This window comes from Caretta caretta, chromosome 11 (assembly GCF_965140235.1).
Source record: "Caretta caretta isolate rCarCar2 chromosome 11, rCarCar1.hap1, whole genome shotgun sequence".
NCBI lineage: Eukaryota > Metazoa > Chordata > Testudines > Cheloniidae > Caretta > Caretta caretta.
Genome location: NC_134216.1, coordinates 51,894,999 through 51,914,870, shown reverse-complemented (window position 1 = coordinate 51,914,870; position 19,872 = coordinate 51,894,999). Strand labels below are relative to the sequence as shown.

General features: G+C 40.4%; 1 protein-coding gene across 1 annotated transcript in view; it reads left to right on the top strand.

The window, feature by feature from the left end:
* The window catches only part of COL5A2 (collagen type V alpha 2 chain), a 167,606-nt gene that overhangs the window by 76,703 nt on the left and 71,031 nt on the right, over positions 1-19,872 (top strand). Inside the window, exons 2-8 of the mRNA XM_075118014.1 lie at positions 1,991-2,218; positions 4,993-5,006; positions 6,669-6,701; positions 7,747-7,779; positions 11,766-11,819; positions 17,016-17,126; positions 19,492-19,569. Coding sequence (XP_074974115.1) covers positions 1,991-2,218; positions 4,993-5,006; positions 6,669-6,701; positions 7,747-7,779; positions 11,766-11,819; positions 17,016-17,126; positions 19,492-19,569 — 551 coding nt within the window. The remainder of the gene's footprint in view (positions 1-1,990; positions 2,219-4,992; positions 5,007-6,668; positions 6,702-7,746; positions 7,780-11,765; positions 11,820-17,015; positions 17,127-19,491; positions 19,570-19,872) is intronic.

The following is a 19,872-nucleotide window of genomic DNA, read 5'->3' as shown; positions in this document are numbered from 1 at the left end:
CTTATTTTTATCTACTATGAAAGTCTTAGATTTTCCTGTATACCTGTTTGCCTTTAACATTTTTCTATATATTTTGCCCCCATTCATTTCTTGTGTTTTAAAGGCTTGATTCATCCTGCACCCAAGCTGAGCTTGGCACTAGATCCGATTGGAGAAGGGCAAACATGGATTTGCACCACTTTCATAGCTCCCCATTCTGAGGTTTTGCCCCTTCAGCCAACTTACAGCTGTCTCAGTGGCAATCCTAACTTGAATCTGGTTGCCTGTGGCCCCAGCAGCAGGGAATAGCTGCAGCATATTGTTACACTGGCTCCTTTCCCTAGTAATACTCCCAATAGTCCCTCTATGCTATTAAGTGCAATTTCCCAGTGATGGTTAGAGCAGTTTTACAGTCCTTTTAAGCCAACAGATTGACATTGAAAGGTTAAAGCAGCTGTGAGTTGAGCCATAAACTATAGTTGATTTGTGCAGTCCTTGATGACTCTTGCTCCCCTTTTCCTTACCAAGAAATAAAGTGGTAAAATAGCAAAATGTTACCAATACAAGACTCAATAAAGAATTAAAGGAAGGTAATATAAGTAATGCCAATCAACACAGGTTTGTGGAAAATAGATCCTGTCAAACTAACTTGGTATTTTTTCTGATGTTACAAGTTTGGTTGATAAAGGTAATAGTGCTAATTTAATATACATAGACTTCTGTAGATCATTTGACTTGGTACTGCATGACATTTTGATTAAAAAAAACTAGAAAGATTTACAATTAACATGCCATTAAGTATATTAACAACTGGCTAACTGATAGATCTCAAAATGTAATTGTCAAGAGGGAAAAATCATCGAATGGCTGTGTTCCTAGTGGGGTCCCTTGGATATCCATTCTTGATCCTACACTATTTAAAATTTTTATTAATGACCTGGAAGAAAACAAAATCATGACTGATCATGTTTGCAAGTGACACAAAAATTGGGGGTAAATGGTAAATAATGAAGAAGACAAGTTAGTACTATATGGAGTTGTCTGGATCTCTTAGTAAACTGCGTGCAAACAAACAATATGCATTTTAATATGGCTAAATGTAAATGAATAGATCTAGGAACAAATAATATAGGCCACGCTTACAGGATGGGGGACTCTAACCTGGCAAACAGTGACTGAAAAAGATTTGAGATCATGGTGGATAATCAGCTGAACATGAACTGCAAGTGTGACACTGTGGCCAAAAGGGCTATTGCAGTCCTTGAATGCATAGGCAGGAATCTTAGGTAGGTATTACCCCTGTGTTTGGCACTGGTGTGGCTGCTGCTGGAATACGGTATCCCGTTCTAGTGTCCACAATTCAAGAAGGCTGTTGATAAATTGGAGAGGGTTCAGAGAAGAGCCAGAAGAATGATTAAAGCATTAGAAAACAAGCCTCATTGTGGTAGACTCAAGGAGCTTAACCTATTTATCTTAACAAAGGGAATATTAAGGGGTAACTTTATTATAATCTGTAAGTACCTACATGAGGAAAAATATTTAACAATTATCTCTTCAGAGATAAGATATGACATGATCCAATGGCTGGTAGTTGAAGCTAAACAAATTCAGACTGGAAATAAGGTGTAATTTTTTAACAGTGAGAGTAATTAATCACTGGAACAACTTACCAAGAGTCATGGTGGCATCTCCATAACTGATAATTTTTTAAAAAGATTTTTCTAAAAGATATACTCTAAGAATTATTTGGGAGAAGTTCTATGTCCTCTGTTATATAGGCAGTCAGAGTAGATGATCACCAATGGTCCCTTCTGGCTTGAAATTTATGACTCAAAGAGGTTAAAGAGTTAGCATTTTAAAGTCCCAAGGATTAGTTTCTACTCCATGGTTGGGCTGTTGGCTTCATCTCTCATGTGCTTTTTGGACCCATAACATACTGTTCCCAGTTAACACTCCTCCTGTGGTTTAGCAGTTTGCAAGTGCCTAAAAAGTGTTTTCTGTTCTTTTTTAGAAGAGGATGCTGAAGAAATAGCCTGCACTCAAAATGATCAGATGTATCTGAACAGGGATATCTGGAAGCCCTCACCATGCCAGATTTGTGTCTGTGATAATGGAGCCATTCTCTGTGACGAGATTCTGTGTCAGGATGTGTTAGAATGTGAGAGCCCTCAGATTCCCCCAGGAGAATGCTGTCCTGTGTGCCCCAACACGGCGCGTGTTGATTTTGAAGGCAATACTGGTAAGGCTGCTTTACATTCCTTATTTTGCGTGAAGCCTGTTAAGCTGACATTTTGAACAATGTCATCTCTGATATGGTAATTTGAGATGAGCAAAGGAGATGGTGTTCAGATCCAGATCTGCCCAGGGTTTGGGGTTTGGATGTGATGCAAAAATAGGACTACAGTTCAGTTTCAGCAAACTCTCTCAAGCAAACTTGTGAGATCAGCTATTCTCACGAGATTTCCACAGACTTAGACTCAAATCTCAATAGAATGGTTATTCCAGTGAGATTTTTGCTGTCTTGAGTTGTATCTGAGCTGGATCTGAAAGAGAGTTCCTTTCTGGCTGTAGTTCTTACACACACCCAATACTGTTGAGGCGAGTTCATAGCCAGAGGTTTGATCTTAATCCCCCTTTTGGAATCTTGATGAGGTTTTGATTTCAGGTTCTTGTTTGGATCCAGTTTTATAAAAAACATATCATGTTGAGAGTGACATTCCATATACACCTCCTATTTTCCCTACTAAAATTGTATATGTATACATATAAAAATTGTTTAATAAAAAAACGATTGGGTAACTTTCTGAACAAAAATCTCTAAACTTTTCATTCTACATTCCTTAACACTGTGTATTATGTTATTTGAACCATATAATCATCTAAAGACATTTTTAAAAGGGAAATATTGCTGATTATATTAGTGTAAATAATGTAGAGTAATGGTAAAGGGAACATAGTAGGGAGTTGTATAATTAAGCAATAAGACAAGACATGGCATGCATTAATAAGCAGATGGTGCATACTTGCTGTGCATTAGGAGGCATTAGGCCATGGATGAGTGTCTTCAAGGAAGGAGAACATTATGGATACATTCTGGAATGTGTTGATGCTATTAAAGATATTAATAAATATCCCTCCTAAAGATTTTTGTTATGACTTTGACCTCAGAGCTGTGAATTCACTGCCAGGGGAACTGTACATGAGTATTGCATGTACTTGACAAAAAACTCAAAGATCAATCAGTCGTCTGTAGCTTTTGAAAAATATCAGTGTCAGATACCATGATATTGGGTGGGATTGTCAAAAGTGCTGGTCTATCTGTTCCCAGTGAAGTTGATGGGAATATCACCATTGACTTGAATCGGAGCAGAGTTAAGCCCGTGTTGAGTGCTGTTGAAAATCCCACCATAGTGTTAAGTATTCTTAAAGAGTCTGGGAGCCAGATGTATTCACTTCTGGAAAAAAGCCCAGAGAGCGGGAAACTAGTGTGGATATACAGTGGGACACCATTAAAATGTCATGTGCAGGTGAATGAGCCCCTGATGGTGTCCTGAAGGATGACCCATCACTCTCACAGATCTTGGGAGACAGACCAGTCCTTGCTTACAGACAGCCCTCCAAACTGAAGCAAATACTCACCAGCAACCACACACCACACAACAAAACCACTAACCCAGGAACCTATCCTTGCAACAAAGCCCGATGCCAACTCTGTCCACATATCTATTCAAGTGGCACCATCATAGGACCTAATCACATCAGCCACGCCATCAGAGGCTCGTTCACCTGCACATCTACCAATGTGATATATGCCATCATGTGCCAGCAATGCCTCTCTGCCATGTACATTGGCCAAACCAGACAGTCTCTACACAAAAGAATAAATGGACACAAATCAGACATCAGGAATCATAACATTCAAAAACCAGTAGGAGAACACTTCAACCTCTCTGGTCACTCAGTAACAGACTTAAAGGTGGCAATTTTGCAATAGAAAAGCATCAAGAACAGACTTCAACGAGAAACTGCTGAAGTAGAATTAATTTGCAAGCTAGATACCATTAACTTGGGCTTGCACAGAGACTGGGAGTGGCTTGGTCATTACACAAATTGAATCTATTTCCCCATGTTAAGTATCCTCACACCTTCTTGTCAACTGTCTGAAATGGGCCATCTTGATTAGACTACAAAAGTTTTTTTTTTCTCCTGATGATAATAGCTCATCTTAATTAATTAGCCTCTTAGAGTTGGTATGGCAACTTCCACCTTTTCATGTTCTCTGTATGTATATATATCTTCTTACTATATGTTCCATTCTATGCATCTGATGAAGTGGGCTGTAGCCCATGAAAGCTTTTGCTCAAATAAATTTTTTAGACTCTAAGGTGCCACAAGTACTCCTGTTCTTTTTGTATTAAACATGCTATTTCCTATTCTGTCCAACACTCAGAGAGGCTGGGCATCTAGGGAAGTGGTTCTCAAAGCTGGTCTGCTGCTTGTTCAGGGAAAGCTCCTGGCATGCTGGACTGGTTTGTTTACCTGCCGTGTCCACAGGTTCAGCTGATTGCGGCTCCCACTGGCCGCGGTTCACCGCTCCAGGCCAATGGGGGCTGTGGGAAGGGCGGCCAGCACGTCCCTTGGCCTGTGCTGCTTCCTGCAGCTCCCATTGGCCTGGAGCGGCGAACCGCAGCCAGTGGGAGCCGCGATCGGCCGAACCTGCGGACGTGGCAAGTAAACAAATTGGTCCGGCACGCCAGGGTCTTTCCCTGAACAAGTGGCGGACCGGCTTTGAGAACCACTGATCTAGGGAACTCTTCCAAACCTTACTGATCCCCATTCAGGAAGGTGGGGCATGTGTACCTCTGGGCACTTCTCAAGCTCCCCACTGGCAATCTGACCATCTCCTATGCCTCCATGTTACACCATTCTGTCTGTACAGACATCCATTCACTCCTTAGAATGTTATGCCTCTCTGAGTAAACTAATTTGTTTCCTTTTTTGCTCCTTTTATAGGTAGAGGAAGGAAGGTAAGTTTTACTTTTTATCTTTTTAAGTGTATTAAAGCCCTAAAAAGGCTCCAGTTCTTTACTTGCAGCACTTAGAAAATTTAAATTATACAGTTAAATATCACAAACACTGCTCTTCTCGCTCTGGCTAGTGGATAGATCAACATGTCCCAGCAGACATCATAAAATAATTAACCTCCCACAGCTGGCATCTTAATAATGAAACCTCTTTGTTCTCACTGAACCTTCTTCCTAATGCCTGGGGAGATTGCAGCCTGTCTGGAAGGTTATCAAATCTTGGGGAGGGCGGGCCCACAACCTACGTTCCCTTATGGAGAGCACCCTCACAGAAACCTCCTCCCTTTTATCAAGGAAGTTCCAGCTGTAGTATCTAAGCTGGCTTCATCTCTAGCAGCATCACACAGGGATAAAAAGGGTCCAGATCATTTAAGACTTTATGCTGGGATTTTGTAAGGGAGTTAGGTGCCCAATGCCTTCTGATCCCCTTAGGTCCCTGAAAATCCCAGCTTCAGCACCTTGTATTCCACACTTAAACTAATTAGTAGTTAGTTCATATCCTGGAGCGCTGATGTAATGAGTCCCAACATGGAGACCTGTTTAATAAGCAGGGTTATTATAACAGCGTCGTACTACCTAAATAATACTGTACTGTCAAGAATTCTGTGTGTCTTACATTTGCTGTTATATTTAATTAATTCATGGAGTTGACCCTGGATCAATTAGATCTTTGAGTTAATTACTAGAGATTGCATACAAGAGTCAACATACAGGTGCTCTTTATCTCTATTTCAGTTATGCACCTATTTGTTCACTGTGTGTCATGAATACATATTTTAAAAAATAAACATCTTTCCAGCATCCTTCCTCTTTCACTACTGTAATAGTTCAACTGACACAACAGAGCTCAGCTAACAGCATTACTTAATTCAACACTCAACACGAAATCTCATCAGAGAAAGAGCAAAGCAAAATTGAAACTGAGGTACTCAATTCCCACAGGGTTAGCAACCCTTATCTGAGTGTACACTGCAATAATATGCTAGTTATAAGTGGAGATGGTCCTGAACAGAAAAAAATCGCTCAGTTTCCATCTTTTCCGCCTTCCGAAGTTCAAGAGTGTTTGGATCTGAATGTTCATTTTGACCCATTATTGAGCAGCCTGAATGGTATGTTACTATAGGTAAAAGGCATTCTCTCCTGGTAAGATACTTTTGTCATTTCTTGATGTGCGAATGTCTGTAACATACCACATTGTGTGAGGATAAGCAGGGAGAAAATGTGCTGGTAGTGAGATCTCTTAGAAAAAATGCAAATTTAAATACTTTCCTCCAATAAATAACCTATTAAGAGGGGAACTAGCCTCAAATAAGTATTTAACTTTCATTTATATTTTTAAAGTGATAGGTTGTAGATAGTCAGTAATGCTAAACATTCACTTCTAAGTAAATGCAATAGCAGTATTAGAGGATAATATCTTTATACCTTTCTCTGTGGAACTAAACTGAAGGTACGTAGGTTGTTGGTAAACCATGCAAGGAAGTTTAATGTCACAGTGTGCATCATGTGTCAGTAATAATGTTGGAGAAAGCAGACTATTAATAAATAACAGTATTTATGAACTTTAACTGCCATCTGAGCTATTTTTGTTACTGCATCCTGCAGGGAGAAAAAGGAGAGCCTGGAGTGGTGCCAATTGTAAGTTAATTTCTTCTTCGTTTACCAGTACTTTTTGGAAGTATACACGTCTCATGCTGTAATTTAAGAGATATAAGAAAATTAATCACCCATATAACAGAATTGTAGCATTTATCCAATGAAAATATGTAAATTATTTAACACCAGCAACTGCCACAACAATATTTGTAATAGTTGCATTTATTTGGGAGGAATAAAATTAAGGCTAAGGAGAATTTCTTCCTAAAATATAACCGACAGTAGTTTTTGATGGCTAATATTTCATATGTACCATTGCAAACTGTCAATTGTATTTTTGGAAAAAATTCTGCAGAATTAAACCTGTACATAGTGACTTTCTTCTTCATAGTTAGAATCTTTGCATAGTGTAATGGGCAATAGGTTAATATTAGAAGGGTCTAGAACTCATAAGTAGAGCCGGTAAACAAAATCAGCAATTTTTTAATTGAAAACCATTTGTTTTTGACATTATTTATTTTTCAAAAATGCTCAAAATTAAGAATTCAAAATATTTTTTAATAATTGTGTGACCATTGCAACTTTCTGTCAGTTATTTATTTTTCCCCTCCCCTTCACAGGAAAAATATGGGGGAAAGTAAAAATATTAGAGAAAGTCAGAATAATTCAGTTTCTCTCGCATTTACTTTTTCATCCTGGAAAAAGTTGACAATACAATTTTTTGTAAAAAAAGAAAAAGTGGTGGAAAAACACTTTTTTACACTTTTAAAAACTTTTTCTATTGGAAAAGTGGAAAAACTAAAAAGAGAGAGAAAGTAACACCCTCACTTTTTAAAATCTTCATTCACACTTTTCTAGTAGAAAAAAGTCAGCATAAAATTATCATCATATTTCCAAAGTTCTTGTTATGTTATTCTGAAAAGATACTGAAATTTAAAAGGGGTTACAAAATCATAAAAGTTGTCAAGTAGCTTAATTTACTATACAAATCTTCATTGTTCAGTGAGCAGTTTTCATAAGAGCAGTCATGACAAATGCATTCCTAGTGTTTTGTGAAAGCTTTAGCTCATGTCTTCTCTTTGTTTAGGTTATAGGAATACGAGGCCGCCCAGGACCGTCAGTAAGTAGCGTCTGTGCTTCTGTTCTTCTGATTATATTATTTTCAGTCTCTTCCATTTCCATTTTTTACTGTGAAAATGACTGTAAAACCCAGTGGGTGAGGAGGGCTGGGGGAATTCCAGAGCAGTAGTCAAGTGTGTGCAGGTGGTTGAGCAGCCAAGAAATTCACTGGGATCAGAGGCAGTCCGGGGCAATGGTCTGAGTTCTCTCAGGGGTCGGTAGCTGGGAGAGCCAATCCATGGGGCTGGGTCAGTGGGCTGGGCAGGCGAGGTCAGGAGAGGTGGCCAGGCAACAAAGTCAAGTCATTACTCCTGGGGGATTTTGTGCCACTGCGTGTGCGCATATTCAATGAGCCCTGCAGATTTCTCCCAAAATGTTGCTGCAGTTCTGCCTTTTGCCCCACAGAGGGCACTGTGGTGATAGCGCCATGCCAGGGAGGGAAGAGAGGGAGCTGCCTTAGCAGCGCTTGTCAGGCCAGTTCGGGAGACAGGGGCTGTGAGGTGCTGGGGGGGGGGGTTAGACAGGGGCTTGTAAGGGTTAGTGGGGGAGGACAGACTGGGGTAGGGGCTGAATGGGAGTGAGGCATAGGGCTCCGGAGGGAGGGAGGGCACAGGGACACATGGGGATGGGGGAGGGGTACAGGGACACATGGGGACAGGGGGTAGCTGGGTGAAGGCACAGAGACACATGGTGATGGGGGGAGGGGTACAGGGACACATGGTGATGGGGAAGGGGGGAGCTGGGTGAGGGCACAGAGACACATAGGGACATGGGCAGATGTGCCTGATTGAATGGGAGAGGCTAGGGGTCAGCCAGGGTCTGCATGGGGAAGCTCCCTAACAATCCCTCCCTGTGCCCCCCCCAAAAAAAAACCTGTTCCATACTTTTCCCGTCCATACCCAACAGCCCTCCAAGTTCACACCCAGGCTCCTTCCCAGTAATTACTTCCCTCTGCCTCAGCTCTTCCGTTACCCCTATTCTCCCAAGCCTTTGCACTGCTTCTGAGGGGTGCAGGAAATACAGTTCTATATTGTAGTTGAAATGAATTATTACTCAGAGTTCTGTATTAATATGCCTAGTAAGGAATCTATTTGTCAAAAAACATTTCCTGAATCTTTTTTGTGTCTGTGTTGTTACAGACATACTTGCTGACTGGTATTTTGAAATAAATGACCACACATAATTGAAACTGGTGTGATTATATTGAGTTATTTTGACAAATAAAATATGCAGAATTTTGCAGAATTTTAAAATATTGTGCGCAGAATTTTTAATTTTTTGGCACAGAATTCCAGCAGCAGTAATGACAGTCATGCAAAGCAGCAAGGCCAAGCGTCTAGGCAGCAACCAGCAGGCAGTGGCCTGTTGCTCAGACAGCTTCCCCTTCCATTGGGGCTGTTATATAGTTCAGGTACCCAATGAAAGTGCTGTCTGTCCAGCCAATCAGGGGCCTCGGGCATGGCTGCTGTGTGTCTGTAGGCTTCTAGCACTAAGGCTGTTGGTCAGTGGCAGCAGTTTGGTGCAGTGGATAAAGATGCTGCCTAAGGATCTGGCATGCCTGGGTTCAATATCAGCGTCCTGACAGTAACTGTTAATTGACTGTAAGCTCTTTGGGCAAGGATTGTATTTCTGATCTGTTTGTACAGCACCTATTAAAATGGGGTCCTGGTGCATGACTGGGAATCTTATGCACTACAATAATATAAATATTAATAATAATAATAATAATAAAGGGGCAAATCTTGTCTGAACTTCCATGGTTGTGGAGGGCCCTGCCTTCAATGTAGCTGCAATGGCTCCACTGAGCAGGGGAGGAACAGGACTGGGGACCCTGTGCTGGTGTTTAAACTCATTAGTATGCTGCAGAGAACAGCTCATTGAAGGCTAATTGAGGTACAGCATGCAGAGGTGGGTTGAGAAGGGGCAGAGTCCTGTGGGTCCAACAACCAGTGAACCTCCTGGTACTGTATGTCGGAAGTTGCAATAGAAGCCACATATTGTCTCTACTACCAGTATGTGACCTGGTGGGGATGGAAGGTTGCATTTCTCACCCTCCTATGCAGGAAACGGTACTGGGCTGGGGTAGGATATGCTCATCCATGAAAGCCATAAATACTGAAAGAGAGGTGTGGGGAGAGGCACTAAACTTCAGGGAACATATTGTCCTTCTGTTAGGTAGTCTACAACAGTGGTTTTCCATCTGTGGTCCATGGACCTCTGAGGGTCTGCAGACTATGTCTAAGATTTCCAAAGGAGTCCGTACCTCCATTCAAAAATTTTTAGGGGTCTACAAATGAAAAAAGGTAGAAAACAACTACAACAATAAGACGTAAGAAACAACTCACAAGGGAATGAGTTACATACAGCCAGGAATTCTGGTATACTGCCCTGAGGTCCAATGAACGTGGCAGCAGGAGTTATGAAACCACAGAAAAGAGAGCATGAAACAGCCCTAAGCTGCTGTAAAATCTGTGGCAGAATGCAATTGTTCTGCTGAGCATGCACAGTGACATCAGGAAAGGACAGCAGTGGTCTTGGGATCATAGGACAGGAGAAAGGGATGGAGCACTTAAGAAATGGAAAGCAGGTTGCTAGGGGATTTCTGGCACTAAAACAAATGGACAGTGCCATAGCACTTGTGTGAGTGCTTTTGGCCATCAGGTGTGCCTTGTGAATACTGAATCTATTGATCTATTTGAAGGGTTTGATGCCTAATTCCACCCTTGCATGTGCCTGCTGAGATCCAGGGCATCAGGTCCTGTCCTAGTATCCTTTGGAGAATCCTTTGTTCTTCAGTGTGAACCATGTCCTTAAGGATTCATTTCTTTCTTATTTTCCAGTTCTGCATCTAGCACCTCTCTGTAATGCTCCTTGCATCGTTAAAGTTGCTGTCACCTCATCTGACCCAGGGCAGTGTTCTGATCTCTTTTTTCTTTCTATCCTTTTTGGCTACTGCCTTGTGTTGCTGCTTTGTGATTATGTTTTTACGTTTTCCCCTCTTTGTTTGCTACTTTGGCTGCTGTGTGTGGGGCCTTTCCTATAATTTCCCTTCTTGTGTCTACCCTCTGGTGCTTGCCCATTCAGATGGGTATCCATTCCCCGGGAGAGGATTGCACGTATACTGAATTCTTCTTTTTCTGTACCTTTTTAAGCTGAAATTTTCTTGCATGCACTCTTTCCTGCACCCCTTGGATGAAGATGCTCTTCAAGAGTAACACATTCACAACTAAAATGAATGTCTCTCTTCTTTTCCCCACCCCCAGAAATAAATGACAGATGTTGGGTGGAATTCCACCCCCATTCAAGTCAATGGTAGTTTTCGTATGTACTTCGGTAGGGCCAGGATTTTATCCCTTGGGTGTGATTTTCCATTGCCTTCCACCTTCCACCTGCACAAAGTGAGAGCAAAGTGGATGTAAAAGGCTACTGCCAATATGACAGAGTGGAGAATTCTTTTTTGATAGAGGAGCCACTCTGAGGTCAGTGCTTCCCGCCTCATGGCCAAAGTGGCCTCCTTATCTTCAGAGGGTGGAAGGACTGGAGGCAACACGTACTGGTGGATCCTCCAGCCTCATCAATGGTGCAGATCTTCATTGTTCTGGCACAGGGAGTCTCTGCACAGGGGACAAGCACCTCTTTTGTAGACTGCCCAAATCTTGTAGCCTGTTTGCAGTGGAATAGCACTGGTTCTACTACCTCTAAGGACCTATATGTTTGAGGAAAAAATGGGGAGCATTTGAGGGTCTTTGTGATATTTATGATTTGCTGTCTAACATTGCTCTCCTGAATCTGTAAGAAGTTATTTGAAGTGAGTCCACTTTTTTAAAAGGCAAACAAACCAAAGTACTGGCCTCACATTGAGTGTATGCTTTCCTGAGAAGGGCTGTTTTTATAAAATTACTTTTTAAATAATTATTTCATTTTACATTTTCAAAATTCTGTAAATCATTAGCTCAATGTATTTAATGGTTTTATTTATTCCTTTAGGGACCTCCAGGCTCACAAGGACCAAGAGGAGAACGAGGACCTAAGGGGAGACCTGTAAGTTGCTAAATGCTGTTCCTAGAAGCTCACGCAATCAGTATTCACATGCAGGGCTGACCTCAAAGTGCTAAATCGTCTTACATCTGCTCTAAGATCCAGTGCCTTATAAACATTCCTGTTCCTTTCCACCTACCTCCCAAAACACAGATCACAAGGCCTGAGGATTTTGTATCCACTGGTTCTCTGAATAGTTTGAAACATGAATTTTACCTTTGAAACAATTGACCAATGTCTAGAGGCATTGCCACTCACAAGTCATCATTTGCCAGCACTTATACAAAATGATACCCAAAATGAGACACGAAGTATCTCATGCCTTTGTAAGGCAACTAAAGGTAAATGTTGACTTTTTAATGGCGACAACTTTGTATCAGAGGTGATATTAACTGCTTAGAGTATTTCAAAATGGAAGGGAGAGCTCAAGAAATAAGTAGGAGTCAATGTGTGGGCAGAACATGGAAGTATACTAGTGAATAATATTATTAAGACTGCACTGCAGAAATAAATGCTTAATAAAGGAATTTCAGCATCTGCATGATTGGTGGTAGTATGAACTGCTGAAAGGGAATGGTGAAGATATCAAAGGAGTTGAGGTTCTTTCAAGTGGGTCTAAAAAGGATCCTTTCAATCTCAGAATTCTCTTCTGTGCTCCATAATGTTCTAGTATGGAGCCTTTGAAATAGGATTATGCTTTATAATGGTAGACTGCTTCTCCAACATGTGCCTTACTGAAACAGAACCATAGCAAAAATGCAGGTGCTGCTTTAAACAGGTTTTTAGATTTTGAACAGCAAGATTATGTCAGTTTATCTTGGATATACTCTCATCCCTTAATACAGAAGAAGTTCTCATTGACTTCCTCTGGCCCTGACTAAAGGCCAGACCTCTTAGACCCATAAGAATACTTTACTCCATTCCACCCCCACTCCTCCCACCCAAAGTTTTGAGGCTGCTTTTGGAAAGGGGGGCCTCCATGCTAATGCTGACTTTCTATTTCCTTATGGACCTGCGTTTAAGGAAAACAAAAAACGTTTAGATGTAAATGAAGCAGTGTCATATTTTTCTACTTTTATTTTAGGCATCAGATTATTTGTTAATCATGTAATGTGAAGAAATGCCACTTAGTGGTTGAGTTTAGCAGCTGTAGGTTTATAAAATACATTGCACTGTGGGAGGAGGAGTTTTGAAATAAGAATCAATGTAGCTGTCTGTTTAGCAACAGCAACCTTCGTTTCCGCAATCTGCCTCCTGGGATTGAACCAGTTACTTCTTTGAATTCAAACATTATTATTCTTAGTTTTTACAAGTAATGTTTTTACATGATTGAAAATAAACTAAATCTTGTTCAGGGTGCTCTAGTTTCACTTAGTATACTGGTATAGTAGGTATTAATTATATGAGTGCCTTAATAGTGTGACAAACTGTGGTTTGAAACTGTTTTACCGTGGACTATTTTCTTTCACTATAATATCAAAGGCAAAACTTTAATCTTTTGTTTTCTGAAGACCAATGACAAATGACCACAGTATTACTGTATTTGCAGTAAACTGTGTGCATGTTCAAAGGATGCCACCTTGTGGCCTAGATGGAATATCTCTTACTTAAAATCTCCCCATGTTTGCTGAGTTACTAAAAGATGAACAGGGATGAACAAAATGGTTTTAGAAAACTAAAACATTCAATATGAGCTAACTCCAGCTAATTAGTTTTCCTCTCCAAATAAATATAAACACACAATTTGCTAGTTTTCATTCCACAGTGTTGATGTTGCAGCTGATGAATTTCACATTATATTTTTTCCTTCTACAAAGTATGTGTCTAAAAGACTGTTTTGGTATAAGGCTAGTGCATTGTTGCCCTCAAACTCCATTTAGCATGGAGGGTTCAGTGCTTGTAGGCCAGTCAAAACAAAATAAAACATCTGGAAACAACAAATATATACTATTGGCCATGATTTTCAAACGTGACTAGTAATTTTGGGTGCCTCAATTTTTTGCAAAAAGAAAAGGAGTACTTGTGGCACCTTAGAGACTAACCAATTTATTTGAGCATGAGCTTTTGTGAGCTACAGCTCACTTCATCAGATGAAGTGAGCTGTAGCTCACGAAAGCTCATGCTCAAATAAATTGGTTAGTCTCTAAGGTGCCACAAGTACTCCTTTTCTTTTTGCGAATACAGACTAACACGGCTGTTCCTCTGAAACCTGTCAATTTTTTGGGTGCTCAACCTGAGACATTTTAAAGAGGCTTGATTCCCAGGTGACAGGCGCTCCTCACCTTCTCTTAAATCAGGCTGCTTTAAGGTGTCTCAAGTTGGACATCCAATATCACTTGTCATTTTAGAAAAGCTTGTCCCATTGTTCGTTGGCATACATATTTTCCTTCCAATGAGTGGATTCTGTCTGTTTCATTCCAGAACAAAGAAATGAAAATAGAAAAACACACTGTTCCTGTTTTTTAGATTGTAAGATTTTTGAGGCTGGCATTATGTCTACCTCTGTTTGTATAAGACCTAGTATAATGGGGCATAATATTGTCTGGGGCCTGTGGGTGCTACTATAATTTACATATTAAATAATAATGCAGGATTTCTTGCAAAGTTCAGGTACCTGAGGAGACTCTAGTAGACTTACCCTCTGTGCACATCCATCCTGCAGGGATGAACTCATTCTAGTCCATAGCTCCTGTCCAGTCAACAACTAGAACTGAAATTCAAACAGTGTGTATGTGTATGTTAAGGGAAAAGGCTGCTTTTCTCCCATATTGCTAGGGACACATGACTTCTGACCATAAAAATGATATAGCTAGAATTATGAAAGAAAGCATTAACTTGTCCCCTGGGAGTTTTCAGGAGTTCTTTAGTAGCTGATATGGTCCTATGGTCACTAGTAGGCATGGGCTATCCTAATGCAGTTCCCAAACTCCCAGGGGACTCATTCCAGTGCACAATAAACCCTCAGATGATTACAGTCCTTATCAAATAGAAATAAAAGCAAGCCAGATTGTTATAGTAGTACAGCATGTGTTTGTAATGATGGCTCATTAAAGAAGACTTCATAAGTTTTATGTTCGCGGGCTCTTTATAGAGATTTAGCAAGGTTCAGAGGCTCATAAAATGTTTCCTTCACTATAATCAAACATATCTCTCTATGTGTAGGTAGAAGTGAAAGTGGTGGTCGGAGCAAATACTTCAAAGTGTTTATTCATTTAAAAATGGATTTTTACGTGTCCAAGAAATATTTCTATTGATTTTTAGCTGTTTAACTCCATTGATGTCTTGCCAGCTGCTTCTTTATTTAGTTCTTCTTCTCATACAAGCTGTATGCAGGGGAAAGGGGACAATATGGAATTCATTAGAATGACTATGTGACTGTAGTCACTCAGAGAAGCTATGAGATAGATTCTGGTCTAATTTATGCCACTGCTAATCTGAGGTAACTCCTTGGCATCAGTTAACCTCGTATTTGCACTGGTATAGATCACATTCTGAGGCCTGGTGTACACTAGAAAATTAAGTCAGCTTAACTACATTGCTCAGGGGTGTGAAAAAGCGGTGTAGGTGAGCCAACGTAGACAGTGCTAGGCTGACAGAAGAATTCTTCTCTTTTGACCTAGCTACCACATCTAAGGGAGGTGGATTACCTGTGCTGACAGGAGAAACCCTCCCATCAGTATAGGTAGTGTCTACTGAAGCCTTGCAGTGCACAGTTGCTCTGCTCTAGCATTTCAAGATTAGGCAAGCCCTGTTCTTGTGTGTCATTTGTGCAGCAAATTCATGATAGTTGGAGGTCTGTCTCTGATAGCAGGCTGCAAACATTCAGCTTCATTGAAATCTACTCTGTATATCTTCTAATCAAACATTCTATTTTTAGAAAAATAATTCTTGCTACACTTACACTGTGTGCAAGGCTAAGCATTTCTAAAGCCACAATAAACAGCTTTTGGGAATGATATGAACTGTTCCTGGGCCCCTAAAAGAATATTTTTTAAAGAAGACCGTCTAATTTATCTCTATACTTGATGGCTGCTGTTACTTCCAGCCAGTGCTTCTTGTCTGAGGACCAGGAATGATCATAAGAATGGTCATGTTGGGTCAGACTAATGGTCCATCTAGCCCAGTATCCTGTCTTCTGATAGTGGCCAGTATCAGATGCTTCAGAGGGAATAAACTGAACAGGGCAATCATTGAGTGATCCATCCCCTGTTGTCCAGTTCCAGATTCTTGCAGTCAGGGGTTTAGGAATACCCAGGACATGGGGTTGTGTCCCTGACAGTCTTGACTAATAGCCACTGATGGACTTATCTTCCATGATCTTATTGCATTCTTTTTTGAACCTGGTTAAGTTTTCGCCTTAACAGGTTGATTGTGCATTGTGTGAAGAAATACTTCCTTTTTTGTGTGTTTTAAATCTGCTGCATATTAATTTCACTGTGTGACCCCTGGTTCTTGTGTTATGTGAGGGGTAATTCTTCCCTGTTCACTTTCTCCACACCATTCATGATTTTATAGACCTTTATCATATCCCTCCTTAGTCGTCTCTTTTCCAAGCTGAATGATCTCACTCTCATTAATTTCTCCTCATATGGAAGCTGTTCCATACTTGTAATCTTTTTTGTTGCCCTTCTCTCTACATTTTTCAATTCTAATACATCTTTTTTGAGATGGAGCAACCAGAACTGCTGTCCGTATTCCAAGTGTTAGCATACCACAAATTAACATAATGGCATTATGATATTTTCTGACTTATTATCTATCCCTTTCCAAATAGTTCCCCCCATTCTGTTAACTTTTTTGATTGCCACTGCACACTGAGTAATGTGTTCAGAGAAGTATGCACGATGACTCCAAGATCTCTTTCTTGAGTGGTAACAGCTAAATTAGACCCCATCATTTTGTATGTATAGTTGGGATTATGTTTCCAAGGTGCATTACTTTGCACTTATCAACACTGAATTTCAGCTGCCATTTTATTTAGTTTTGTGAGATCCCTTTGTAACTGTTTGCAGTCAGCTTTGGACTTAACTAGCTTGAGTACTTATGGGGGATGCTGTCTGCTTGCAGACCTTTTCAGCAGAAACATTACCATTTCCCTTGGTTTTAATAAAAACTAGGCAAGCATTTGTAAAGTCTAAAGAAGCTCATTAATATATTTGGTATGTATCTGTACTAACTTTCTGCTGACTTTCTTTCAAGGGTCCTCGTGGTCCTCAAGGGATTGATGGGGAACCTGGTATCCCTGGACAGCCTGGTGATCCTGGACCCCCAGGACATCCAACTCACTCAGGACCAGATGGGAGGAGTGCGGTAAGTTTTATAGATGCATAAGAATGGGACCCAGGTGGATGATGGACTGGATCAATCAATGTGCCAAATGCCCCCAATTCCCATTTACCAGGATCTGCCTTTCAGAGATGCAAAACCGGCCATAGAAAGATGTCTTAGGGTTGGGGTGTTGTGGATATGATTCCAATCCGGTCATTAATCTCTACCACCCATTCTCATTAAAATGAATGATTTGCTCTTTGATACCTGGGGCCATGGGTGAAGAAGCACAGTGAGTGTGGTTCCAGCCAATGGTAAGTGATCAGATTTCAGAGTGTCAGTGTGGTTGTGTTTAGTACATGCAGTAAATCAAGATTTAAGTATTTACATATGTTGGTATTTATTTCAGTGTCTTCTAACTTTAAGTTTTCTAACCAGCACAGGTTTAATTAGTGACTAGATACTTTTTATGAATAGTTAAGATGATTCTTGCTCTCAATTTCTGTTGCATCTCTGAGAGGATGGGGATGTTAACCTTCTACCTTCATGTGCTTATAGATAGTAGGCTTTGAAAAGACCATCCAGGTAATTTAATCCACCCCCTGAATTACTTCTGCTCTATACTAAATGGCTGGAGGAGGTGTGAGAGAAAGAAATCCTTTCCGTTTAATTAAACTGAACCAACCTTTGGAAACAAACTGATCAAATAAGAAGCTAATGGAAAGGGTGGAAAGTGCCTGTCGAAGATGCAAATGGTGGCAATAAGAGGATTAATGATTTGGAAGGTCTGACTTTTGAGGAAGTTCTGAAAGAATTTAGTATGTATATTTTAGCACTTACAAAAATCCCAAAACAATGTGCACTGGAGTCAATAGGAGTCCTTCCAGGCCCCAAGGGATTGAAGAGAAATAGTGTGATGGTTCATGAAGAAATGAAAAGAAATGATAGGATGGAATTTAGCAAAGGGAAATTTAGGCTGGACAATGAGTCAATTTGTTATTAAGTTATCTGAAGTATGATGGAGCCCACTTCTTGGTGAAGCAGTGGATTCCCCTTCTCTGGAACTATTCAGACCTAAAGCTAGATGAAGCATTCAGGGATGTTCTGTAGGAAGCAATCCTGCACAGCATGGATGTGGATTAGGTGATCTGCAAGACATTTCTTTAACAAGATTCTATGAAGTGTAGGATTGATCACGGGTTAATCTGAAATAAAATTGTTCCTTTTCATATTTTGTAAATTACATCATTTGTTGCTGTTCTAAACATATATGTCTTGATTCCCCACTGCATTACTGGCTTTGTAGCACTATAATGCTATTGAAACCAAGGGAATTACACTGATGACCGATGTAAAACTGGAGTAATGTAGTGGTGAATCAAGCCCTGATAATGCTGGGCAGCATGTTGGCTCTTTATGTTACTCTAAGTGACCCTAAACCCAGCTGATCCAGGCCTCCAGTGATATCCCCAGCATTGTGGTACAGAACTGCTGTAGTGGTTGCTACACCGCCCATCTTTTGCAGCAGCTGGCCTAGAAAGTGTAGAAGGAAGAAGTATGGCCACAGCTCCCCTGCTTCCAAGAGAATCCTGGCTTGTGTAATGGTCCCATGGTAGGAACAGGACAGGGCAGCCTTCGGGCACCTGCGCACTGTGGTAGGGAACCAGTCTGATATGGTGCACCTATAGGGTCAGAGGAGTGCAAAGGGCAATGAATGTTCCTCAGTCACAATTGAGGAGCTGGCCCTAAATAAACAAAATAAAAAGGCTTGGTTGTTCAACCATATCAACAAGCAAGTAGGCAAGAGAGGGGTTCGTGTTTGTTGAAAACCCTCCCTGCTTTAATTAATTTGTTTTGTGGGCTGTCACAGGATCACAAGAACACCAGTTGCTCTTCAGCTTTGCTGACTAAGGGAAATACAGTCAAAGCTATTTAAGATGGAAGAAAAAATCAGCTAGTTTTTGACTTAGCTTCCGATATTTCTGAATGTTAGGGACATTTATGTAAAAACAAAATAAAACATGTGAGGCTCAGAATACTCTGAAAAGTGTCTGCAGCCAAGATTAAGATGAGTATAACTTTAAAGTCAGTGAAAGAGAAATTTATCTCATTTCAAGGAAGATCTTTCCTGTAATAATAATAATAAAAAATCTTTTTTGGATTAAAGTGCAGTATGGTTTGAAAAGCAAGCATGCAAATTGTGAATTACCTAACTCAGCTGCTCTTTGAGGTCTTGATCCAACTTCTGTTTAAGTGAATGAAGGTTTTTCTTTTCATGACAAAAGTAAGATTTTCCTCTTTAGCACTGCAGAGCCAATATAAATAATGAAAAGGGAGTTGTGTAGTTTTCTGACTTTTGCATCATGAACACAATTGCCAGCTAAAATTGGGCTTCTCATTTTTACAGCCGTTTTCAGCTCAGATGGCAGGATTGGATGAGAAATCTGGACTCAGTAGTCAAATGGGATTCATGCCCGGTTCAGTGGTGAGAACACATTGAGTACCTCTGTATGGTAGAACAGATCTGAAGTAGAATATGTATGCAAGAAATGAATGAATAGCAAAGACATCCACCCAAATGCCATATGCTCCCTTTATCTAAATGCACTTGACACAGAATGCTTTAGTGTCGTTTTAAATGTTTATGTAAAAGAGATGAAAAAAGTATTCTTTTAGCTGAAGGGAGCGTGTAAGTGCTCTTGTTTCTCTTGCTCTCTTACTCTCAATATATTAGCTGTTACCACACGATATGGTATGAAAGACCTCCACTTTTTTCACTGCTTGTGTT